The sequence below is a fragment of the Monodelphis domestica genome, chromosome 1 (genome assembly GCF_027887165.1).
Source record: "Monodelphis domestica isolate mMonDom1 chromosome 1, mMonDom1.pri, whole genome shotgun sequence".
Taxonomy (NCBI): Eukaryota; Metazoa; Chordata; class Mammalia; order Didelphimorphia; family Didelphidae; genus Monodelphis; species Monodelphis domestica.
This window is the reverse complement of record NC_077227.1, coordinates 407,625,297-407,651,499: the sequence shown is the minus strand read 5'-3', so window position 1 is coordinate 407,651,499 and position 26,203 is coordinate 407,625,297. Positions and strand designations below refer to the sequence as shown.

At 37.3% G+C, this 26,203-nt stretch overlaps 1 protein-coding gene across 4 annotated transcripts in view; it reads left to right on the top strand.

The window, feature by feature from the left end:
- The window catches only part of DNMT3B (DNA methyltransferase 3 beta), a 63,536-nt gene that overhangs the window by 28,552 nt on the left and 8,781 nt on the right, over window positions 1-26,203 (top strand). For all 4 annotated transcript variants that reach the window (XM_056811948.1, XM_056811949.1, XM_056811950.1 and 1 more), the window contains exons 4-18: window positions 1,312-1,398; window positions 2,638-2,775; window positions 3,820-3,996; window positions 5,062-5,220; window positions 7,436-7,543; window positions 10,072-10,231; window positions 10,956-11,081; window positions 11,365-11,409; window positions 13,569-13,648; window positions 13,929-14,041; window positions 16,179-16,362; window positions 18,739-18,823; window positions 20,638-20,783; window positions 21,926-22,016; window positions 26,047-26,195. In XM_056811948.1, coding sequence (XP_056667926.1) covers window positions 1,312-1,398; window positions 2,638-2,775; window positions 3,820-3,996; window positions 5,062-5,220; window positions 7,436-7,543; window positions 10,072-10,231; window positions 10,956-11,081; window positions 11,365-11,409; window positions 13,569-13,648; window positions 13,929-14,041; window positions 16,179-16,362; window positions 18,739-18,823; window positions 20,638-20,783; window positions 21,926-22,016; window positions 26,047-26,195 — 1,848 coding nt within the window. The remainder of the gene's footprint in view (window positions 1-1,311; window positions 1,399-2,637; window positions 2,776-3,819; window positions 3,997-5,061; window positions 5,221-7,435; window positions 7,544-10,071; window positions 10,232-10,955; window positions 11,082-11,364; window positions 11,410-13,568; window positions 13,649-13,928; window positions 14,042-16,178; window positions 16,363-18,738; window positions 18,824-20,637; window positions 20,784-21,925; window positions 22,017-26,046; window positions 26,196-26,203) is intronic.

Genomic DNA, 26,203 nt, shown 5'->3' with positions numbered 1-26,203 from the left:
TAAGAGATGGCTGTGATTCTTCCTTCCCTTTCTGCCTTTTACTCACCCTTTGAGAATGGCATCATTAATATTTTCTGGACCCCAAGAACCAGTGTAGCAAATGCCCTCTCTCACTATCCAAGAATTCTTCATTGCCTTCCCAGCCCAATCAATAAAACCTAGTTCCTCCAATCCCTTACCCTGTGTGTGGTCTATATCATCCTTTTACTCTCTTTAAAGAGTATCTAGGTGGGTGAGGGTGTTTGAATAATTTCTTTCAATGTTGGAAAGAGCTTTTCCAGTAGTGGAGAAACTAGACTTATTTTTCTTGGCCTCAGAAGTGAGAGACCAGGAGTATTGGAGAGGTAGATTAAGGTTTCTTAACAGTGAGAGTTGTCCAAGTATGGTTGGACTATCCTGTTAGGTACTGACATTATTGCCATCATTGGAGATTTGTAAGCTCAGACTGGCTAACTCTTGAAAAGGATGTTGTAAGAGGTATTCCTGGTCCAGGCATAAGTTAGATAAGGTGACCTTCCCATTCCAACTCCCATAAATCTGAACTTGGAGAAGAAGAGTATAGATAGAACAATGAGTTTCAGTAGACCTGGATTCATTCAGTTCTATATCCTGACACTAGGATAGGATGAGTACTAGACCTTCATAGAAAAAGGTTTGTTACTTAATTACAAATTGACCTAATGGTTTGAAGCTGTTTTTCATATTTGATGCTTAACATTTTAAATAGTAACTTAATGGCTTTAAAGCACTTGACCTATAATTTTCTTATTTGAGCCTCCTCACAAATATAATAGTGAGGTAGGTATAACTGATATTACTATCCTTATTTTATAGATGAGGAAATAGAGAATTAGAAGGTTCTGCTACTTGTCTTTGATTACATACTTAGTTAAGTGTCAAGTGATATGGTAGCATTTGAACCCTAGGATTTCTTGAATCCCAAGTCCAAAACCCTTTGGATTTATCTTTCCTCATGCCATAGTGGATGGAGTCTGCTAAGACTTGCTGATCTTTCCTGACTGCCCCCTTATCCAGATTTTTTTCCTTTTTTAATTATATTTTTTTCAGATTACATGTAGATGTAATTTTTAATAACCATATTCTGAAAATTTTCATCCATGTTCTAACCCCGTTATCCAGATTGTAATGCCTATTTTCATGGAATAAGTTTGGACATAGAGTACTAAGGAAATGTTAGTTTAGTTCTTAATATTATGTCACTTTAAGTTACTCTATTGGAAGTATTAGGGATGAGTTTTGGGTCTTATTTCTTTAAAAAATGAAAATATACAAATTTGTTCTCTGTAATAGGACTTGACTGATGAATCAGAGGTATCAGAAATTCCTGTGATGCCAAAGCTGTACCGCGAAGCCAAGTTTCAACCAGAAAATTCAAATGTAAGTCACCCTCGATTCTAAGCAGAGAGAGCTGTATGATGCAAAAAAATCTCGAGTTGATCAATAAATCTCTGCAACATTTTCTATGAATTTACCTGCACCCACGGGCAGTTAAATGAGCATATATGAACTGAAAAGTGACAATAAAGGTTGAGGTACCCAGGGCACAACTTCCAAATTTGTATTACATGCATTCTCGGCATTACATTTTATTGTATTCAGTAATAACACATTCATATAGGACATATTCAGACAGCATGAGGTAGAAGGTACAAATAGTATTGTCCCCTTTATACTAATGAGAAAATCTGAAGACTTGATGAAGTGACTTGCTCTGAGTCTCGCCTCAGGGTATAAAACCCAGAGCAATGGGTTTCAGTAGTCTTAGAGGACCTGGATTCATTCAGTTCAATAACCTAACACTAAGGATAGGATGATTATATGAGTACTAGTTTTTGTTTTGTTTCATGTGGAGGTGTGTGTGTGTCTTGTATCCTCTAAACCTTCCTGGAAAGAGGTTGGTTATATGGGAGTCTTGTTTAAAAATTGATCTGGTTAAAAAATGGTTGGTTTAATTATAATCAATTTAGCCTCACTTTACCATTGATTTAGGGTGCAAATTATATGGCACTCTTTTTAAAAAGAGTTGTTGAAAGTGACCTCCAGTTTTTGGAGGTCTTGTTTTTTTTTTTCTCTTTAGAAAAAGTTTCACTTCTAGAGAATACTTTAACAAGACTGCTGGTATTCCTAAAGTTGTGATTACCAATCAGCTTGGAAAGTAACTATTGCCTCTTGTGATTGCTCCCACAATTGGACTCCCCTCAAACTCCACAAAGAATTCTTAGTCTTCAGAGTATAGAGTGAATGGGTAATCAGCAGTTTGGACACTGATAACATCTCTTGATAAGCCACCACTGTCAGTTTTGGCAATTTAAAACTGGGGAATTAAATTTCTTCTAGGAAATAGGACATTTTGTATGGAAAGGTAGTTGTTAGGGAAGGAGAGGGTGGATGATTCCAGTTAATGCTTATTAGAGAGAATAGGGGACTCTTTCTGAAAACCTACCTAGAAGATATCTGCATATATCCCTTTATGGAACTTAATCTCTCAATAAAAAATGTGGTATGATTCCTAGCACCTTGCACTCTTGTTATAGATTTAATAGCAGAATCCTATTTTCCCTTGTCCTAGCCAGATCTTTTACTGATACCCTGTCCATGTACTCTTCTTGATTCCAGGTCCGGTCTCGAAGTGATGGTAGTACTACTGATTCGGGAAGACGTAGACCTCCCCCACGCCTGGCCTCGCAGAATAAACCTAGCAAGAAAGAAAATGAAGATGCCAGTTTAGATGGCAAAGATACCCCTGTGACCAGGGTTGGTTCTGTCAAAAGATATATATAGTCCCCTGTTTTTACCCCCTTCTGTTTGATTTCTAAGCTAGAAACAGTAATTGTGGAGCATGGGGAGGAAGATTTGTACCTGTTTTCTTCCATTTGAAAATTTTTCTCTTCCTATTGCCCTTTGGTGCCTTTCTTGGTCTCCTGGTGGACATGTGAATTCAGTGCTGGAAATGAGCAAGCATGGATAGCTCTTCTAGTTCTTTTGGGCTATAGAGCATGCTACCTGATTAGTGCCTCCCCTTTCTGCCTCCTGTGCCATTAGAGAGGAGTCACTGTCCTTTATATGCCTTCTAATTTGGCTTTTCTTTTATCTTCTACCTCTTAAAAACAATGGGTGTTATCCTGGAGGTTGTCAGTAAATTCTATTACCTTTGGTGGTCTTTATATAGTAGCTACTCAGCTCTATGCTGGTAGGACTTCAGGGTTTGAGACTATACAAAATAACCTTGAAAAGTAGCCAGACCTATTGCATCTCACAAGACTGGTGCCCCTTTACCTATCTGCTGCCCTTTGGGGCTAGAGTATTATTTGCTCTCAAGGCACCTAGGGAGTTTTCAATTTGTCTTGCTCTTCAGGGCTTTTACATACACCCAATTTTTTTTTCGAATTTATCAACATTTAATCTAACCTTTAGTCCACAGATTTTTCTTCACTTCTTTCCCTCATCTCTAACCACGAGAGAGAAAGTATGGTTTATTGTTAGAAAAATGAACTTCCTTATGTGGATGTTTTTTCTATTAATATACTTCTGGTCTTATCTTTCTGTATTTCTGAGGTGTGTGTGTGTGTGTGTGTGTGTGTGTGTGTGTGTGTGTGTGTGTGTGTGTGTGTGTGTGTGTGTGTACATGCCCATGCACATGCACCTTTCAGGATTTTTCTACAAAAACAACTTTCTTTTGGAATCTACCATCTTTAGCTTAGCATTGATCTCTACATTGCTGTCTCCTTTGACTTTTTGATGATGATGTTTTTGTTGGGCTGGATCCCTTGATTCCTATATTGATTTATCTTAATCTAGAGCAATAGGCGACGGTCCACTGGCACTCTGTCAACTAGTCTCCAGTGTCTTACCATTGATCTCACTGATGAGCTCGGGAGCATCACAACCACCAGGCGTAGTGCTAGAGAAAGACGTCGTCATTCTCTAGGTTCTCAAAGTGTGTTTTCAGAGAACCTTGATCATATGGAATACCAGGTATGGAAACTTGACAGGAAAGGGGCACATCAGTATCATACTGATGGAGGTGAAGTAGACCATTGGTCACCAAGGGCAACACTTTCAAGCATTTATCATATGTCAGGCACTATCTTGGTCTAAGTCACTATCCAAGTATCCTGAGCTCAAGGAAATGGCCTTTTATGTGGGAGGCAACATGTACAGAGCTCTATGCGTTGTAGATACAAAGGAGATGCAACAGATACACAGTAACATTGGAAGGAAGATTAGCTGAATCATGAGTCAAGCTAAGCACTTGGAAGAGGTTAAGAGGAGAGAATGAATTCCAGGCATTTAGTAGCCAGGGGAAAGACATAGATATAAGAGGGAGGCTATATAGGAATAGTAAGTGGGCCAGTTTCACTAAACCTGAGTATTCTGAGGCACTGTACATAGAATGGGGCTGGGAAGGGGTTTGGAAAATGAAGATCTAGAAGTGATTATCCAGAGTTGACACTCAATCTCAGGTCTCCTAATAATTTTTTAAGTCTTGGGTTGCTTTTCTTATCTATGAAAAGGGCCTGTCTCTTGCTCAGTGTAAGACTTCAGGGTAGAATGGGAACAAATGAGTCAGTATTCTTTTTCTAACAGTTCATATTGTGACTTGGGGGGTGGATGTTTTACTATAACCCCCCTAAATAATGAGAAGGTAAGCTAGGGCAGTGGTGATTATTATAAAACAAGCTCCCAAAGAAGCAGATCTCTGCGAGATCCATATTGAGTCAGGAAATCACAAATTAACATCATATTGTAATGTATTTGTATTTATTTGGCTAAATATTTTATTCTTAAAAATAATATATATCAGTCTTTTTTAAGTGATTTCAATATCACAAATGTTAACTTTAAAATTAATTTTAATTAATTTAAACCCACATATTGTGGCTCTGAAGAGTTTTGGCCACAAATAGGACATGAACTAGAGGTTCTTGAAAATGATGACCTTGAGTGTGTTGCAGGCTAGTGGGAGTAGTAGGGAACTGATCCTGGGGTTTTGCTTTTCTTTGTTCACTATTCCTCTGATTTTGTGTAATTAATTTTCAGGATGGAAAAGAGTTTCACATTGGTGACCTTGTCTGGGGGAAGATTAAAGGTTTTTCCTGGTGGCCTGCTATTGTAGTTTCCTGGAAATCCAACACAAAGCGCCAGGCTATCCCTGGCATGAGATGGGTACAGTGGTTTGGCGATGGTAAATACTCTGAGGTAAGTCCCTGATCTTGAAAGTGCCAACTGACTTGGTGCTCGAGATACTCTTATAGTCATTGCATGGATAAGGGAGTGAGAATTCAGCTCCAGGTTCCATTACTTTGGGCATTACCCTAATTTATTGCCTGTGTCAACTGTCCAAGCATAAAAATTTATGACAGTTTCTGCCCTCCAGGGAACTTTCATTCTTGTTCTGACAGGGGGACAAAAAGTAGCCTGGAAGGTTTTTGGTCTGGAAAGTAATAAAGAATAATAAGGTATACAACTGACCAAGCCCTTTCCAGAAACAGTGATTTGGTTGCTATTTTTCATGGAAAGATGGCAATTGGGGTGGGACATTTGTGATATAGCAGGATAGTTTCAGTTACTGAAGTGTAGTCTTTGAGCTATGTTAGTGTTTACATGTACCAATCAATCTGCTCTCTGGATAAGAATTCCAAATATAAGTGGTTTAGGCTGGAAGGTGCTAAGGAGGGTGTAGGGGTGTAGTAGCAGCAGCTGGCCTGGATTAGGTCTGTCAGAAGGGGAAGGATGCTCTTAGAAGAGAAAAAGAGTATCAGCATTTTGGGGGGATTGTGTGCTAAAAGAAAGATTCCCCACAGAATATTTGGGAAGCATTTCATATCAAAACCCCAGGGGCAATAAAGTAGAAATTAGTCATGGTTTTAGTTTTGGGGGCCACCAGAGGGAGCTCTGGGCCAAAGAATCATGACTAAGCATAGACTATAGAGAACTTTTTTCCTTATTCAAAGTGAAATTGCTTATTTTTTCCCTTTATTAAATTACAATATGTGTTTGAGAATTGTAGGAGTATAGAAATTTCAGGAGTTAAGGGATCTAGTTTGTATCTATACCTCTAAAATGGGAAAAGAATTGGCCAAGATATCTCTTAACTCTAAATCCTTTATGCTTGTTATACACATAGAGCCATATGGCTTCAAATGGACATGTTTAGAGAAACACTGTTCGGAACAAATGTTAAGTTAACATTAAGAACATCTTCAAGGGGTCAACTGGGTTGCTCAGTGCATTGGGAGCCAGGCCTAGAGATAGGTGGTCCTGGGTTCAAATATGGCCTCAGACACTTTCCAGCTGTGTGATCCTGGGCAAGTCACTTAACCCCCATTATGTAGCCCTTACCACTCTTCTGCCTTGGAGCCAATACACAGTATTCACTCCAAGATGGAAGGAAAGGGTTAAATTTTCCCCCCAGTGTTATTTGCTCAGAGCTGCTTCCCTCTTACCCTCAGTTAATATCTTGAGCAGAAGACATTTTGAGGTTATATATTCAGGAATCTTAAATGAGGACACAGTATTTAAAAATAAGGTTTTAGGTTAACATCTCCCTCCATTTATTAAAGCAGTTATTTAATCTTGTTGGACCCTTCTGTTCCAGGATTAATTCCTCCTTGTCATCAATCCATTTTTTCCAGAATATTTTTCATAGAATATTTTCAGTTGAATTAAAAAGGAAGTTTTTTATATGCCCATGCTGGCCTAATTTTTGTCCATAGAAATAAAATATGTATTGCCCCATGAAAGATATAGTTGAAGAATAATCTACCACAAACTAGATATAAGTGGAGATTCCAGAGATGGAAATAGCCCAAACTAAGGTACTTAGTTAAAGTTGAAAAGAAGGCTCAGGTCTTTTGATCATTCAATTTCCTGTATACCCCACCCTCATTCCATTGTTGATCATCCAAAAGGAGTAATCCTGGAGGTGATAGGGATTTCCTCATTTGAGATAGCAACCACCTTATAACTAATTCTTGAGTCTCTGGAACCAGCCAGAATTGGTATTAACATTAACGTTCCTTTCCCTTAATCTCTGCTCACACGCCCATCGTGCTCACTCTTCTCTCTGTTTAAGGTAAGTAATAGGGGTTTAAGTTATTTGAGAGCTGCTGGAGTTAAAAAGATGTTTTCCTAGTATATGGGACATAACCTTTATTCACTGAATCTTTGTGTATTGGCCCCTTCACATAATCTTTTAACTACTCTTGTTGAAGTAGATCAGATTCAATTTCACCTGAAATCTTAGGTCAGAATCACAGATGAAGAGAGGACCTGAGGTTATATCCTCCTATAAATTCCTTCTCTTTTATGGAAGTAAATGTTTGTGAATGGGCTAAGGAGAAAGCTCAGGGTTTTCAGTGGATTATTCCATTTGATGCACGTGTTTATAACATGTTTTTTTTTTCTTTTTTAGGTCCCTTCAGACAAGTTAGTCAGCCTTGCATTATTTACCCAACACTTTAATTTACCTACCTTTAACAAGCTGGTATCTTACAGGAAGGCTTTATTCCAAGCCCTGGAGGTAACTGTGGGAGATTGCCCTGGGAGGGTTCAGTATACACAAACATTTGGTTGAACTCACTTAGGGAGATCTAATTCATTTTCCTCAGAGAGATTGTTTTTTGACTTTGTAACTAGGGAAATTTTGGGGTATGTGGAGCGTAATGAATTTTCTTTGATTGAGCCTGAGATTTAGGGGTTGCTTAATTTAGAGAAATCATACAATCATAGGCAGTCATCACAGGATTCAGAACTGGGGGATCATTTAGTCTACCTTCCTTTTCAATAGGGGGAAACTTGAGTCCCAGCAGGGAGAATTGATTTGTTAAAAAGTAGAAAGTAGCAAAGTTATTTCAAAGTTATTGTTTGCTCTCTTCACTGGACTGCTGTGTCAAGCTGAGGAATGTCAAGGTCTTCACTTGTCCTGACTGCTTCTAATTTTTCTATGCTATTTTTAGCTTTCACCTTAGAATCAATACTGTGTATTGGTTCAAAGGCAGAAGAATGGTAAGGGCTAGGCAATGGGGGTTTAAGTGACTTACTTACCCAGGGTCACACAGCTGGGAAGTGTCTGAAGTCAGATTTGATCCTTCTGTCTCTAGGCCTGGCTCTCAATCCACTGGGCTACCCAGCTGCCCCCTCTCTATGCTATTGCACAAACCTTACTGGCATGAGAGAACTCTCGCATTACTGCCCTGACTGCTTGCTGAGAGTACATTCATGTAATGTTACAACTGGGAGGGACCTTAAACCACAGATGGAAAAGACCTTTTAGGAAAGAACTTTTCTCATAGTAACCCATGACTTTTGGTGTTATTTATCCCCATTTATATATTGGTAAACTCACTCACATTAAACTAAAAAATATTCACAATTGGCTTTTTGGAGCTTTCTTCATTTTGGTCTCTAAATCCATTCTTTTTTTTTTTCTAAATTCACTGTGCCAATACTCTTTTCCTCCCACCCCCAAGAACCTTAGAACCCCGGAAGGTCATGACTGGAAGGGATTGCTATCCAATCTCTCCTATTGTTCCTGATGATATGATTTTACCACAGTTGACTCCTGTTGGTTTTAGGGCTGCCTCCTCATGTTTGTTTGAAAGCCTGAGCTCTGGCTAGGAGGGCTGGACCCATCCCCAAATTCCTCATTTCTGATTGGTACTTATGGGGAAAAACTGTGAGGTTTGTCTTCTGTCACTAACCATTCCCCCCAACTGATTTTTTAGCTGGTTGGCACTGCTAAGCAGCCACACCCCCTTGTGGAATCCTCAAACTTACATGTTGCTTTTCCCCTTTGCCCAAGAGCCCCCCTTACCCTTGCAAGGACAGCTGCAGGAGTGGTATGTAAGACACTCCTATGAATGAAGTCAGTGTTCACATGAGAGTGTGGGGTGAGAACTTGATTCCAAGTTGAGGCATACCCACAAGGGCTGTAACTTGTGAGGCAGCATCCATTGTGGGAAGTAGCATGAATAAAGATAGTGCTAGAAAGATCTCACAAAGCATCTGATTGAAGATCTTCAGTAACTGATATCTTCAATTAAAAAAAAAATCCTGACCTTCTGTCTTAGAATGGATGCTAAGTATCAGTTCAAAGGTAGAAGAATAGTAGGGGGTAGGCAATTGAGATTGAGTGACTTTCCCAGGGACATGGAACTAAGAAGTATATGAGGTCATATTTGAACCCAGGACTTATTGTCTTCAGGTCTAGCTCTAGCCAGAGACACCTCCATGCCCTAGAACTTAATTAAATTTTGAGATAGGTCTGTTAGGAAGGTTTCCCTTATATTGAACCAATATTTGCCTCTCTGTTAGTCTGTTAGTCCCTCACTTCTGTCATGGGGCCAAGTAGAACAAGTTCACATTGACTTCTGAACATTAACTAGTGATTTTATTTCCCTCCCTTTTCCCTAACCTGCTTTCCCCATTTTCCCCTGCCAAACGACCAAGTTCCTATTGTTTCTTTAGCTCATGCTTTAAAGTATGGTCTACAAGCTATCTTCGTGGGTACACTCTATATCCTGTCACCTTCCCTTCTAAAATGTGGTGCCTAAAACTTCAATATATTCTGGGGGGAAAATACAAAACACTTCTAAGTTTTGAGATCACTCTAGCCTTGGGCACCCTAAGATTGGGGCACAACTAGGATTGCATTATTGAACTCATGTGCAAGTTACTTTTGAATTTCTTTCTGAATCTAAGTTTCCCTATATCATTTAGTAATTTTTTTGTGATATATTATGTTTTGATAAGTATTTCTGATTCTATCCTTTCAGAGAGCCATCTTTTATAACAAAGAATGCTTTTTAAGGGAAAAACAAGGATAAAAAGAAGTTATATCAAAATCCTTAAATTATATTCAGTATTCCATACTGATTACCTTGACACCTATAACTGAGGGGCACTGAGTAGTCTTCCCATTTCTTCTTTGGGCCCATGCATGTTCTTTGATCATTTTGCAACATTCACTTTAGATTGAGATGGTTGTTCTTTCTTGGAACTCATGCTTTTTTAGCCCCAGGTATTAATTTTTAAAATTTTGCCTTGCAGATGGCCAAGAGCAGAGCAGGCAAGACTTTCCCAGTCATTCCTGGTGCCTCATGGGATGAAAAACTCAAGCCCCTGCTAGAATGGGCTCATGAAGGCTTCCAGCCAATGGGGGAAGAGGGACTCAAACCAAAAAAGAAACCAGATGGACGTGTCATAGCAGGTAAGAACTATGTTTTAGGCCATGATCATCTCTGACATTATTTGTAATGAGGTGTCTCATAGCTGGATAGGATTTGTCAAGAGTTGAGTAGAAGTTCAGGGATTGTTTCACTTGGATTTGTGTGGTTTCCGTCATTAAATGTATAGGGCCTTTTGTGTATAGAACACTGTTTGCAAATTGAAGAAAGGTTTTTTGACTCAAGTAACTCTACTATGATAGCAGACATAGTGGAACCTTCTCTGAAAATGTATTAGAAACCTGAAATGTGTAAAGAAGAGCTGTGGATGAGGACAGTTTGAGAAAACACTTTTTAGGAAATCTCATAGAAGTTGATACTATTATCCCAGCCATTGGTTGTAATTGAGTTCTGTGACATTGGTGGCCACAGTTAACAGTCTTGCCATGCTTACCTAGGGGAATAATATTTTGGTGTCTTGTCATTGTTGAAGGAAAATATGTTTATGTGGGGCAAGAGTGATATAAATCTCACTCCTGCAGAGAAATATGTCAGTATGGTCCATGACTTGACTGCATAGTTTATTTTTTCCTGAGCATTTATTCTTCATATAGGTAGGTTTAGAAATGTGTTTGATGCCAAGCTGCATTTTACTGAGGATGAGCTAGCCATGGGTATGAATGTCTTTAGGAATATTAGCGACTAACCAATTAAGTCTGTGTTAGCTTCCAGTTCTGGCTCCCAGGTTCAATGAATTATCTTTTATAGAGCCTAAACAAAGAAGAAGGACTCTGGAGGAAGTCACTGTCCAAGATAGCCTACCTCCTCCTAAACGCCTAAAGCCCAGCTGTGTGAATAACAACAAAGAGAGGGTAGAGGAAGACCAAAGCCGAGGTGATGGTTGTTGGCATTTACCTTGACTGAGTTAATTTTGGGCTAGTGTGGTGAGAGAAACCTGACTTTTCTCTCTCTGGATATCTTTCTTCTGTGTGTCCTGGGGGGAGGGGCAGGTGAGAGAAGGATAGCAACTTTAAGCCAAAATATGTGTTTGACAGGTTTATAATTTCTTTGATGACCTATTACTGCCTAAAATAGGTTAAATATCACAAAACTTTGTAAGACAGTATAACCAAACCATTTCTTATCCTCCCCTACCCCAATTTTTTGTTTTATTTAGAAAAAATGGTTTCTGACCTCAAAAACAACAAAAGCAACCCTGAGGGTAAGAATTATCTTCATATACATCCAATTCTTGTGTGTGTGTGTGTGACACATTTTTTTTCTCTATTATGAGTTAAACATTTATCACATCACAGCAATTCAGGGAGGTAGATGCTGTTATTCCTATTTTATAGGTCAGGAAATTGAGGCAAACAAAAGTTAAATGACTTGTGCAAGGTCACCCAATTAGGAAATGTATATCAGCTGACTGCATATGGTGGCATATGATACTAGGTGGCCTGCTCTGGAAAAATCATGTCTTTTAACATCTGAATTCAATTGAACAAGACTTCCATTACTAGTTTGTTATAGAATGTGTGCTAGCTGTTGGGACCATAAAGACTCCAATGAGTTTCTGCGTTTCTTTCAAAGGCAAATTTTAGATAACTTGAGCAATTCATTTTCTGTGCTCAGGCAGTATAGTTTGGGAGTCAGCCAGAGATCTGGCCATGGGACCCTGGTGTGTGACACTGAACAAATCACTTCCTGTTTGAGTCTCAGTTTGCTCATCTGTAAAATTGATATAATCCTTCCCCATCATTTGATTGTGAGGAAAACTGTTGTAAATCTTTTTTTTACCCGTACCTCCCATTTTGGAGTCAATACTGTGTTGGTTTTAAGGCAGAAGAGCAATTAGTTAAATGACTTGCCCAAGGACACAGGAACTAGGAAGTGTCTTTAAGTCACATTTGAACCTAGGACCTCCCATCTCTAGGTCTGCCTCTCAATCTACTCAGCCACCCTCAAACCACTAAGTCACCAAGCTAGTGCTAACCTTAGTAAATCATAGTGCCACAGAAATGTGAGTTATTTGATATTAATATAAGAAATAATATCAAGGAGTATGCATTCTTAAAAGATGTCTTAGATTCCATGTATTTAATGTTTTTTTTCTCTACCCTAATTTAGAGTTTAGGATTCTTAATTCTTAGAGCTTTAGAAGACTAAACCTTTCCAGCATCCATTTGTAAATTGGGATTAGAAAGGATTATATCTGTATCTTGAAGGATGGTATTTTGGAAATCCTCATTTTTAATCAGCACCTTCTCATTTTAGTCAGAAAGTTAAAGGAGGGAAAAGCTGTTTAGGTTCTAAAAAGCAAAGAAGTTGATTTCCCATAGTGGTTTGTTTTTGTATGAGTGCCAAGTCTTATCTCAAGGCACAAATAAATGATTAGTGTGATTGGAAGTGCTATTTTGTCTCTCCCCCCCCCCCTTTTAGTTATGCATATAAAAAGGTATACATTAAAAAAAAGAAACTGTTGAAGACTTTTGCACATATAATACTGTATGCATCTCTTTGGGCCCATAGACTCATACCTTATAACAGTGTATTTACTGTTCTATATGCTTCTTACCTCTCCTTGCTAACTTTTGAAGGGCATGGATGGAAGAGATGATTTTTTCCTCTTCCTTGGTCATTTTGATTTCCTGGTATTTACTTTCATTTACATTATTATATCATGGTTTATATTGTTTTCTTAGCTCTGCTTCCTTCACATGGCATCAGTTCATATAATTGTCTTTGAATTTTCTTTTTTGTATGTCTGGGGTTTTACTTTACTTTTGGGAGATCATATTTTTCTGAGCTAAAGATTTTCATTTGTCGACAATCTGCTTCTGGTAAGAAGTGGCTGGAATTAATATGTGCTAAACTCTATGAAGACCAGGACCCCTCTTTTCAAGGAATATAGCATCCTGATAGGGAGAAGCAGCACATAGTAGGAAACGTTATAGGAGAGTGTTCTTTTGGCAATGGAGTTTGGGTGTGGTGAATCAGGGACAGCAAGGTGATCCCTGAAGCAGTCAAATGATAGATGTGTTTCCAAAACATAAAGTGGAAACAGGGATAAGATAAAAGCAGGCATGACAAATTGATTAACAGGGAAGCCTTGCTTGGGCTAGAATAGGTAAGTTTGCACTCTTATCAATTGACAGCGAATACCCATGGCATGAGTTCCAAAGTTGAGTGGATTAGTTCTTCCTTTTTCTCCCTCCACAATATCAGGGGAGATTGTTTCTTCTAATCTTAGAATTTGGGGTTTTGCAGGTTTAAATTTTTGCATTAGGGAGTTTATAAATGCATTTAACATAGCTGTGAATATCATCCTTGTTGATGTATTGGCTTCATTTTACCTTTCCCTTCTCTTATGTGTTACAGATAGCTGCATAGCCTGTGGCAGAAGAAACCCACCCTCCTTTCACCCCCTCTTTGAGGGGGGGCTCTGTCATACATGTAGAGTAAGTCTTGGAAAACATGGGTTTTGCCATTCTGTAGTTGATCTCTTCCCTTCCATATCGATTCTCAGGTTGTTCTAATTTACTCTATTCCTTGGTCATGAGTTTTTTCCTTTTCCCTCTTCATTCTCCTTCCTAAGGGATGACTGAATTCCCTGAATACCAACCAGTCCCTTATTCCTATTCAGATATTTAAGGGGGCAGATTGAGAGCGAGTATTCTGGTATCTAAAGGCAATTCTTTCCAGACACAGATTTCTCTTGTTTCCATTTTCTCTAACCAGGATAGATTTCTAGAGCTGTTCTACATGTATGATGATGATGGATATCAGTCGTACTGTACTGTGTGCTGTGAGGGACGCGAGCTCTTACTTTGTAGCAATACAAGCTGTTGCCGGTAAGCTCTTTGCTGGTGTCTTATCTCTTTACATTCTGAAAAGCAGTCTGAATCTATTGGAGTTTGACTAGATGGCCATGGAGAAGTTCCCTTCAACTTAAATTCTGTTAACTTATGACATCACTACTGCATTATCTTTTTTGCATAAGGCAAAGACATGAATAAAATGTGAAGTATTATGCATTTACTGTTTATAAAACTTCATACTAAGTAAATACTTGGTATACAATGAAAAATATAAGATGGTCCCTCCTCATAGAGTTTACATTGTTGGAGGAAAATACATACAGGGGTGGGATAGTGATGTTATAATGTTATTGACAAGTCTTGGGAGGTTCAAGAAATTCCTCTCACAAGGCAACAAGTGAACTTTTAATAGTATGTATACAATGTTTGCTCTCTGCTCTTTGAGTGGAAGCAGGGATATTGTGTCATAGATATGTTTATTTTTAAAGATGAAGCTTAGTTTTTATCATTATAACTTTTAAAATTGCTACTTGATTGCTATTCTCTAAACTGATATTATTCATTCCATTCCATTAGGTTTCTTTTTTCTTCATACTTCACTCTGAATCATTTTATGCCCAGTACTCTCAGTTTTTCTCTATAGATTACTCATTCTTGATTTCTTAATATTCTACTATGCCACACAATTTGTTTAGCTATTTCCTGTTTGGATGACTCAGAAGTTTGTTTCCAATTTACTGTTCATTTGAATATTAGATGTTCCTGGAGTTGATAATAGTTAATAAACATTTAATAAGTATTTCCTCTGTGTGTGCCAGGCCCTATGCTTACCACTGGAAATAAAACATGAAAAAAGAAAATAATCCTTGCCTTTAACTTTATGGGATGAAAACAACATTATAAAAAAGGTGTGGGGGCAGCTGGGTGGCTTAGTGGATTGAGACTCAGGCCTAGAGACAGGAGGTCCTAGGTTCAAATCTGACCTCAGACACTTCCCAGCTGTGTGACCCTGGGCAAGTCACTTGACCCCCATTGCCTAGCCCTTACCACAACACAGTATTGACTCCAAGACAGAAGGTAAGGGTTTAAAAAAAGAAAAGAAAAAAAAAGGCATGAAGTAGGGAATGGAAACAGGTTGAAAGATAGCTAGAACAGTGCAGTGAAATAAGAAATGGATTTTTCTGAGCTGAGGTGTCTCTTGAAAATAGAAGTTTTGAAAGTCATGACTCCAACCTTCAAAGATAGTAGTAATAAGGAGTAACAAAGCTAATGGGATTTTACAGGATGTGGAAGTTTTCCCAATAATGGGCTACCTGGGAAAAGGAGCCTGAGAATGGTATAGGTAATTAAGAAATATTATGGTCAAAGAATTTGGCCAATGAAACACTACTCACTATGAAACACTTTACTCACGTTCATTCCAAATTGTTTTTCTGTAAAGTTTAGCCAGTTAATAACTTGCTTTAGATAATTAGGATATCTACAAAGAGCTTTTTCATTTTAGCCAGGTATTTAGAACTTAAAAAGTTCCTTGTAGTCTAGTATCTTTTTGGCAAAACTGAAATGAGAGCTAAGGTTACAAAGGCAGTAAGTTTCCCCAAACCTTGTAGTTAAAATGGAACTTTCCTGCTAAAAATTAATGGAGACCATTAGATAATACTTTCCAGTTTTGTTTGTAGCGTAGATGATTTCTATGGTCTTTCCAACTATCTTTCCTGGTTTTATTTATGGCTTCTTTTCCTTTGGTTCTTGTTAAAATGCAACTCATTTGAATAATTTACTTTTAAACATATTTGCTTCCTAACAATTTGTTGTTTAAAAGGAAAATTACTTCCCTTCCACCCCACTTTCTTCCCTACCATCATTGGAGGTCTTCACATTTAACCTTGCCTGAAATATCAGGAAGAATTGTAGATTTGTATTTTAGAATTTTTAGCTGGAAATATAAGAATGGGTCAAGCAATAAGGTACAAATCCCCATTAGCATATAAATCAAAAAGTGGAAGGGTCCCTGACTCAACTAATTTCTGACAATGAACTCGGTGGAGGAAGGGTAAGGAGTACTTGGTCAGGTAGAGATAGTGGACTGGCTGAGAGGGTGCTCAAGAGATATTTGACTAGCTGGAATACTAGGAGCAAAAACCTTTTCTCTCCTTGCTCCTATGCTTAGGTGTTTTTGTGTCGAGTGCCTGGACGTGCTAGTTGGGGCAGGGACCTCAGCCAGTGCCAAAGCCCAAGAACCCTGGAGCTGTTACATGTGCCTGCCTCAGCGGTGCTATGGGATCTTACAGCGTCGAAAGGACTGGAACATTCGCCTTCAGGAATTTTTCACCAACGACATAGCTCAGGAATATGTAAGGCATTTGTGGGGTTTTTTGATCTGTATCTGTCTTTCACAAACACAGGCAGATACACGCACACACACACACTCCTCAAGGCAGCTATTGTCACATGTTTGGCCGTATATGATCTTTGAATCCTCAAGTCTTAGCCTTGACACTGAAGTTTCTTGAGCTTTTAATGAAAGGCTAGGAATTCATATAGATATTTAAAGAATGGGTATGCATCGGAGAAAGTAATCCAGTCAACTGAATGTAACTCGGGTCCCATAACAATTTTTCAAATACATATAGTTTCAAGGGATAAAGTGTATTGTAGTTTGTAGAAAGAGAATGACTATTAACTCTTTGTTTTAGGATATGGCATAGGATTTTAGGTGAGACTATTAAAAAGAGACCTTGGAGGTTTTATAGCCTCCCCATTTATAGAAGCGGCTTAGGGATTAGGTGACTTAGCTAAGGTTATCTATTAAGTAGTACTGGTTGTCATTTCACCCTTTTTGCCTAGACCTTACCACTCTTCTGCCCTGGTACCAATACACAGTATTGATTCTATGATGGAAAATAGCATTGGTTTTCAGGGCAGCTTTATGGTTCAATGGATGGAGAGTCACGCCTCGAGACTAGAGAGTCCTTAAATCCTGGATTCAAATCTGGCCTCATAGTCTGCCTAGCTGTGTCACCTGGGAAAGACATTTGACCCCAGTCTCCTAGCCTTTACTGTTCTTCTTTCTTGGAACTGATAATTAGTATTGATTCTAAGAGGGAAAGTAAGGCTTTTAAAAACATAGTACTGGTTTTTTCACTAAGTTTAGAGATTTTTTTATCACCTTCCTTTCTGCTGTATGCACTCAGTTTCATTCTATGTATGTAAATAGAGTTAAATGTCATGAAGAAATTGAAATATTCTACATGAATAATTTGGTATCTTAAGGGAAAGGAAATGGTTAGACATTGCCTTCCTCTGACAAAATGAATCTACATGAAGGATGAACTTTTGTAAGAAATGACCTTATTTGTGTAAATACCGTGAGGCAATCTGGAACACTGAAAAAGATTGGCTTTCTCCAGCAAATTGTACTATATGCCCTTTTATTGGATTCTTTCTCTGAAACCACACTTGTTTCTCTTTCCTTTTCATTGGCCTGGAGATGGTGGGAGGAAGAGTATAGATTTTTGTTGGAAAAAACCCAAACAAATGAGACAGGCTCTCTTTAGTCTTCAAGATCTGCATCTGCCAGGTCTACTATCCTTTCTAGCTTTTAAGTCTTATACTTTGGGTTAGATCCAGGGTTTTCTCTAGAACAGTTTCCCTTTTGAAGAGTTTGGGGAACAATACAAATTACATTTTAAAGTGGAAAAAATGATCTCTACAAGATTTTTCTTAATATTTTTCTTAGCTGGGACATAAGGGGGTAGCCTTTGTAATGAATCCCCCAGCCTTTTACTTTTCTTTGAGTGTAACTTCCCTGGAAACTTCTCAAATCTCTCAGAAAACTGAGAAGTACTAGTTCTTATCATATGGGCATTTCCTGGCAAATTTCACATTTGATATTGCATTGACTTCTACCAATAAACAAATCAAGAGTGGTTCTCATTCATCATTCTAGAAAATATAATAGTGATATACTTTGGTTATATCAGAATGTACCCCACAGACCAGAAAAAGGTAATAACCACAAACTCAGGAAAGTAATAGGTATACCAGGTTTGCCTACCAAACACAGTTTTGGGAAAATGTAGTTCTTTCCTCAATGATGCTACCTCATACTATTAATAAACATTCATTTAATTTCTGTGCTGTGCCAGGCACTGTGCTCAGCATTGAGAATACAAAAAGAGGCACAAGACAGTCTCTGCCCTCATAAACAAAGCAGAAGTCAATCATCAAAAACTCACATTATCCTTGTCTGAAAAAGTACATTATGGCTTTGTTGGAGGAGGGAAATGTGTTTTCTCATGATTCCAGAGGATCAAGCCAATAGGGTATATACATTTGCTTAACTTTTGGGGCATAATTACAAATGGTTTTGCTTAAATGATTGGACCTATTCCCAGCTCTACCAACAATGGTTAGTCATTAAAGCTCCTATCTAAGGAAAAGAGGGGGAAAAACTTTCCTGACGTTCATTTATACTGGTTTATTCACAGGTATCTGTTCAGAAGACGCAGTATGTGGATTTTCTTATACCAGAACTTTTGAGTTGACCATCTGAAAATGATTCTTTCCTTACATACGAGTTACTGAATAAAAGACTAGGAATTTGGTTGAGAATATGATTAAGAAACTGGGATCTTGTCATTCAGAATGTAGCTTGTTTCTATTAGAGACATACAACCCAATTGTTTTCAGTACCTGTTTAATTATTTTGCTACTATTTTGTTGGATAGGCAGTTCCAAAATTGTATCCAGCTGTCCCTGCATCAAGGAGACGACCAATCAGAGTCTTGTCCCTTTTTGATGGCATAGCCACAGGTGAGTCTCCTGAAAATGCTTCTGACCTTTTTTCCTCTTGATATAGGAATGATGTAGAAGATGATGACCTCTTTATCTCTATCCCCTTGGTAGGAACACTGGTTCTTTCTCATAATCCCAGTCTTTAATTAGTGGGTATGGGAGAACTGATTAAAAAAAATGTTAATTTTGAGACTTCCTTTGTTAGCAAAAATGAGGGAAACATCTGAAGTTATTTAGGATTTTGTGAATTAAGTTAGGGCGTGTAATAAAAATGACCCATTGTATTTTCAAAAAATTTACATTAGATAGTCCTTACTAGATGGCATATCTCTTAGCCTGCTTGCCAGAGGAGGCTTGACAAAATTAGTGGACACCTTAGCTAGTCCTTAATTAGATCTTTAACTGCATTTAAAAGAGTCTTAACCCAGTGGAATTTCCCAGTTGGCTATAGGAGGCCAGTGGGGGGAGGGAACAAACATGATTCATATAACCAAGGGAAAATACTCTAAATTAATTAATTAAATAAAAATATCAATAAATAAATAAAAATAAAACTAAAAAGGGAAAAGAAATAAAAGTTTTAAAAATGATTAAACATGTACTATACCTTTGTACTGTAGGTAAAGAATCCCTGCTTAAAATTTATTGGATGGTTATTTGCAATCATGTAAAAGCCCTTCAAAAGACAGGGGATGAGATTTAAATGGATTCTTTTATGTGGTATACATAAGCTTAGTCTTGAAAAAGTTAGTCTTTCTAGGCAGACCTAAGGGAAAACATCCCATGTAAAGCATGGTAGGAGTTGGAATGTTTGAGTATTAACTAATAGGCAGGAAACATTTGTCCAGGTTACGAGTAATGACAGGCTGACCTAGGCCTTTTGAGTTAAGAGGAGACAAATATAGATCTCTTATGTAATTGGAACACTTGACAAAAGCAAGAATTCTACCTTTGGACAAGTGAAGAATTTCATATTCTGTTTGGAGGAAATATTTGTGCTTATTTGATACCTTCTTTCCACCCATTTGCTCCTCTTTTACCTTAATCGCACACCATACAAGGTTACTCTCAATTGAATCTTGATCTGAACTCTCATAGTCCCCTCCATGAGGGTGACCCTTGGCTTCTGCTATGCTAATGGAACATTTGTTCTTCCAGACCCTCCCAAGCTGCAGGCTTAGAATTCTTGGAATTTAGTTGAGTAAATGCTCCTATCTTTCAAGAAGAAGCTTAGATAAATGAGAAAAATATTAGCACAAGAGGATTCATGGTCACCCAAGTCCAGTATCAATGTATTTGACCTACAAGCAACCAGAGGTCATGTTTTCCTACTTAAAAACTGTCAGAAATTTCTCACTTCTCTTTGGATGATTTGGCATGTTCCATATACATATTGCTATGAGCCCTTCTAGCTTCCCCAATTAGTTCATAGTCAAATCATGGAAGAAAAAGTTGATGTCCTTACAGCTTGAAGCTACATTTACTTTGTGCTTTTATGGGTTGTTTCTTTTACTTCTCCTAACATGTCATGTTCTAATAGATAATTTCCTGATTTGGCAGTTTATTAGTTGAAGATGTGCCTCAGATTGCCACTTGGTCATTTGGCTCACAGTGAAACACTTTGCATTCAGAACTTATTCTTTTCTTGGATTTCTATCTTCTCTCCAATTTATAGCAAGCCTCTTGTCACTTCTGCTTCCAGTGAGGCTTTCAAGCTCTACCATTATATTATCCTACATTGGTCTATTTGGTTATCTTAATCATATGCAACCCTTCCCCTGTAGGACAGGAATAGAAATTGAGGCTTCATTGTTTTCTTCTGCCTTTGACAGGCTACTTAGTGCTAAAAGAATTAGGCATCAAGGTAGACAAGTATATTGCTTCAGAGATCTGTGAGGATTCCATTGCTGTTGGAACAGTCAAGCATGAAGGCAATATCAAATATGTTCATGATGTCAGAAACATCACAAAGCGTCAGGTGAGTGAATTCTCCTCCTTCCCCATCCTACCCAACTTTAGGTTCAAGTTAACTTAGTAGGACTATTTGGAGGATCTTTTGACTTAATCTTTAGACACTTTTCATTTGGATCTAGAAACTGACCAGCTTTCTTTCTTGGATTTCCACAAGGCTGTGTTTTGGTATTCCATCCTTTTTGGTGTATTTGTGGTGTATAGTTGTATATCTTTGTAGTTAGAAACATCTTTTCTTTAAAGTCTATATGTGTTACTGGAGTTGGAATCTAATAGGAATACTATGTTTCATATACATCTCTTGTTATAAACCCCTTTGTATCATAATATTACCCTCAAGTGCATATCTTCATCACCATATTCTTTCATTATTGAAGTGGCCTCCTGGGGGTTCTGCCTACCTCAAGTCTCTTGCCACTCCAGAATTCAGTCTCCATTCAGCCACTAAAGTGAGTTTCCTAAGGGATATGTCACTGCTTTACCCTCTTTCTCCCCTGCCTCTAGTTCTCTCAGTAAATTTAAGTAGTTTACTGTTACTTTTAGGGTCAAATGCTCCATTTGGCATTCAAAACGCTTTATAACTTAGTCCTTTATCTTCTTACTACTCTTTTAGTTTTCTTATACATTATTCCCTAACATGTACTCCTAAATTCAATTACATTGGCCTCCTGTTATTCCATGAATGAGACTCTGTCTCATCTCTGGGCATATTCTTGGGATGTTCCCCATACCCTGAATGCTTTCCCTCCTCACTGAATAATGACTTCCCTGCTTTCAGTTAAAACCCAGCTTCTACAAGAAGCCTTCCCTAACCCCTCCAAATTCCAGGTTCTATTTATTTTCTATGTAGCTTGCATTGTACTTATAAGCTTCTTGTTTAGTTATAACACAAAGCTTGACACATAGTAGGCGTTTATTTAATGTTAATTGTTCATATTGGGCAGTATTTATTTTTTATTTCATTTTTTTATCTTGTTTGAACCTGGGCAGTATTTTAAAAGAAAGAATTCCATATGTCTTTCTGAAATGGAATGTGGCAGGGAATCCTGGTTTGCCTATTGTTTTCCAGGGTTTATGGTTATAATCTTTTCCCAGTTTCTCAGATATATTCTGATAAAACTGTACTAACTGTACTTGTTTGTTTTGCAGATTGATGAATGGGGACCATTTGATTTGCTTATTGGTGGAAGTCCATGCAATGATCTTTCCAATGTGAATCCTGCCAGGAAGGGCTTGTATGGTGAGATCCAATATTTTTGACTTTTCTGTGTGGGTTGGTAGGTTTCCCAAGGAAGTGAGTTTCATTAAAAAAAAAAAAGTCAAAAGTTTGAGGTTCATTACAAAGATTGCCCTCTTGAATCTGTCTTGGCAAAGATACTGAAAGCTGATATTTGTGAGGTTCATTTTTTAATTTCTCCCCTCACAGGTATAAATATTTCCCAACAATTTTCTTATTTTTCTTTTAATTTTTTCCAATATTTTCCAAAGAATATTGAGTCATTCTCTCTCCTTCCCTCTTCCTACCAATCTCCCTCTTACTTTCCTAGTAGAGATGGTAAGTAATTTCATAGATTTTACATGGTACTATTATGTACAACTCTTCCATATTAATCACAAAAAGTGAAAAAGTTTTTTGGGGTCTGGATTTAGACTATCAGTTCTTTTTCTCTGGAAAAGCAGATTGCACTTTTTATCATGAGTTCTTTGAGATAATTTTGCATCATTGTGTTGCTGAGAATTGCTAACTTATTCAGTATTCATTGTATAGTATTCCTTTCACTGTGTACTATGTTCTCCTGTTTCTGCTTATTTCATTCTGCTTCAGTTTGTGTAAGTCTTTCCAGCTTTTTCTGAGCTCTTAATGCTTGTCATTTCTTATAGCACAGTAGTATTGTATAATAATCATATACCTCAACTTAACCAATCAACTCACTAGTTGATGGGTATTCCCTCATTTTCCATTTCTTTTATCCTCTCAAAAAGGCTACTTTAAACATTTTTGTACATATAGGAACATTCTTTTCTTTTTTTTCTTTTTAATCTCTTTGAGATTAAACCTAGTAATAGTAGTCCTGTTGACTTTTTTATGCTTCTCTTGAATCTTGTATTTGAAAAGTCAAATTTCCCATTCAGCTCTGCTCTTTTTATCTGGAATATATGGAAGTCCTCTATTTCATTAAATATCCATTTTCCCCCCTGAGGGATTAGGCTCAGTTTTGCTAGGTTATTGATTCTTGGTTGAAGTCATCCTAGTTTTTTGTCTTCTAAAATATCATATTTCAGACCCTCTGATCCTTTAATGTAGTAGCTGCTAAATCTTGTTGTCCTGATTGTGCTCCCATGATATTTAAATTGGTTCTCTTTGGCTGCTTATATATAATATTTTCTCTTTGAACTGAGAATTTTAGAATTTGGCTATAATATTCTTGAGAGTTATCTATCATTTTGGGATCCCTTTTAGGAGGTGATTGTTACATTCTTTTAAATTCTATTCTGCCATCTGTTTCTAAAATAATAGGGCAATTTTCCATGATAAATTCTTGAAAAATGATGTCTAAGGTCTTTTTGATCATGACTTTCAGGTTGTCTAATAATTCTTTAACTATCTCTCCTGCATTTAGTTTCCATGTTAATTGTTTTCCCAATGAGATAGTTCACATTTTCTATTATTTTTTCATTCCTTTGACTTTGCTGATATATCATGGAATCATTAATTTCCAGTTGTCTAATTCTCATTTTTATGGCTTGATTTTCTTGAGTGAGCTTTGGTACCTTCTTTTCAATTTGGCCAATTCTACTTTAAGGAGTTCTCTTTTTTAAGAAGTTTTTCTCAGTCAATTTTTATTCATCTTTTTCCATTTGGCTGATTTTACTTTTTTAAGGAGTTCTTCTCTTCTTTGGATTTTTGTGACTCTTTCTAAATGGCTTATGTTTTTTAAGGTATTAATTTCTTTTGTGCCTCCTAATTTACCTAGCTATTGACTCTTTATAATTTTCTAGTATCACTCATTTCTTTTCCTAATTTTTTCTACCTTGCTTATTTAGTTTTTTAAATCCTTTTTGAGCTTTTATTTTAATTCTTTTTGGCCTTGATCAATTCATATTTTTCTTGGAGGCTTTGCATACAGCAATATTGTCTTCTGAGTTTGTGTTTTTGTCTCCCTTGTCGCCAAAATAATTGATTTTGTTTTTTTCTTGTTTTGTTGTTTGCTCATTTTTCCAGTCATTTAATTTCAAAAACTGTTAAGTTGCATTCTGTAACTGAGATGAAGGCAGCAGTACACTGTTGCAAGCTTCATGTTCTTTGTGTAGCTAACTTCAAAGCTGATTCTGATTATCTACCTACTTTTTCAATTCTTCCAAGATGGTATGATGAAAGAAGTGTGTTTAATACTTTCTAAAGCTTTGGACTGTTCTTTGAGTAACTACATTCTTCCACCTTGCAACACTGACCCAGCATCCCCTTCTCCCCCATGGCCCCAAATGTTGGTGTGTTTCTGTTGTCCCTCCTCCCCCTGAGTCTGTGCCCCAGGACTGTTTATTGGATCTGTGTACTGGCAGTACAACAAGAGTCTTTCCTCCAGAGCCAACAAGGTGATCCGTGTCATAACCTTTGTGAGTAGTTGGTTGCTCCCCTCTTACCATCTGTGGCTAAGAGTTCTGGAAGCCAGTGCTGGTGCTTTAGCTGTACCTAAGGGCCTATTGCTGTGGTGGACCCTGTCCTGGTACTCTTACTCCACCTCCACACTGGTGGGCTATTTCTCCTCTGCATCTTCTAAGTTTTTTTGCCTGAAAAATTACTTTACCTTGTTTAAGTTGCTCCAGAATTCATTCTGAGGCCTCATAGATTTTGGAGGCTAATTTGGAACATATCAAATGTGTCTGTGTGTTTTCTCCATCATTTTGACTGCCCCTTTTTTATATTTTAAAAGAATTTTATTTTCCCTAATAGATTTAGCACCCTTTTCTTACCTGGGCCAAAGTTTCTTTTTAAAAAGAAAAATGTTTTTTAATATATTTGCTTTTTATATGCTTAATTTTTTTCCACATCTTTCCTCCTTTCCCTTCTCAAAGCCATTCCATATGACAATTAAAGTTGTCAGAAAAATTTATTGATCTTTTTTGTCCCCAATATTTCTCTCAGTATTCCCACTTTCCCAGGGATATAATCCATATTATATGTTTAAAGAAAAAAATCAGCATAATTATGTGATTCTTTCAGTTTATATTATGGTAGTCATAGTGTTTATTGGTTTCTTTGTTTTTGCTTCATTTACTCAATTTTGTGATAATAAAAAGTTAGAAAGTAGTGCCTTGTAGATGAGAGTGGAGATGGTTAAATAAAATATGATACTTGATTTAAAGGACTAATCCTTAAAAATAATCTAAAAATTTATGAAATGTCCCCTATCTGTGGACCACAAACAAATAAATGCTCCCAAATGCTATAGCTAACTTCTTAAATTCCTCACCAAAAAAATGACTTGTAAGAAGGCAGACACTATAATAATTTTAATGTTACTTTCTCATATTTGGACTAATCTGACAAGAACAGAAAATACAAAATTGAAGAAATTCTTGTAGCATTATAAGGTCCTTAAGTAGGCATTAATTTATTTCTGCATAGAATTTTTGAAATGGAAGAAACGATGTATTTCCTTTTTTCATTTTGTTTTTGAAGAAATTGATTCCCTAGGAAAGAGGTGAAAGCTCACTTAGAAAAATCAATGGAAAGCTTGGCCAAAGGTTATTTTACCTTTTTTATTTTATTTGCTTTCTTTCTGGCCAGAACTTGATTCATATTTGTATTGTTTTGAGCAATGGAATAGTTCCTAAATATGTAAAAGATTCAGGAGTCAAAGGGTCTTTTTTATGGCCAAAGATTAGAGAAAATCATCTTTAATTTTCTTTTTGTTTCTAAATTTTATTATGTTATATTAAAATATTTCCAACTAATGTTTATATTGCGAAGGGAAACATTGGTATACAATTATAGGTTTTTAAGAATGTGGATCAGTGGATCCTGGAGATAGGAGGTCTTTGGTTCAAATATGTCCTCAGTTTTATGACCTGTCATTTAACTTCCCATTGCCTAGCCCTTACTGTTCTTCTAAGACAGATAGTCAACATTACAAAAAAAAAAGTATAGAGAGTATTTCACTGAGTCTACCATATACAAAAGATGGTGCAACTCTTTAATTGAGAGACCTGGCATTCAGGGATCTTCTCTGTCTTTTTTTCCAATCTTCTTTCTCTTCTATCCACAACAGAAGGCACAGGAAGGCTCTTCTTTGAATTCTACCATTTGCTCAATTATACTCGCCCCAAAGAAGGGGATGAACGCCCTTTCTTCTGGATGTTTGAGAATGTTGTGGCCATGAGGGTCAATGATAAGAGGGACATCTCAAGGTTTTTAGAGGTGAGTAA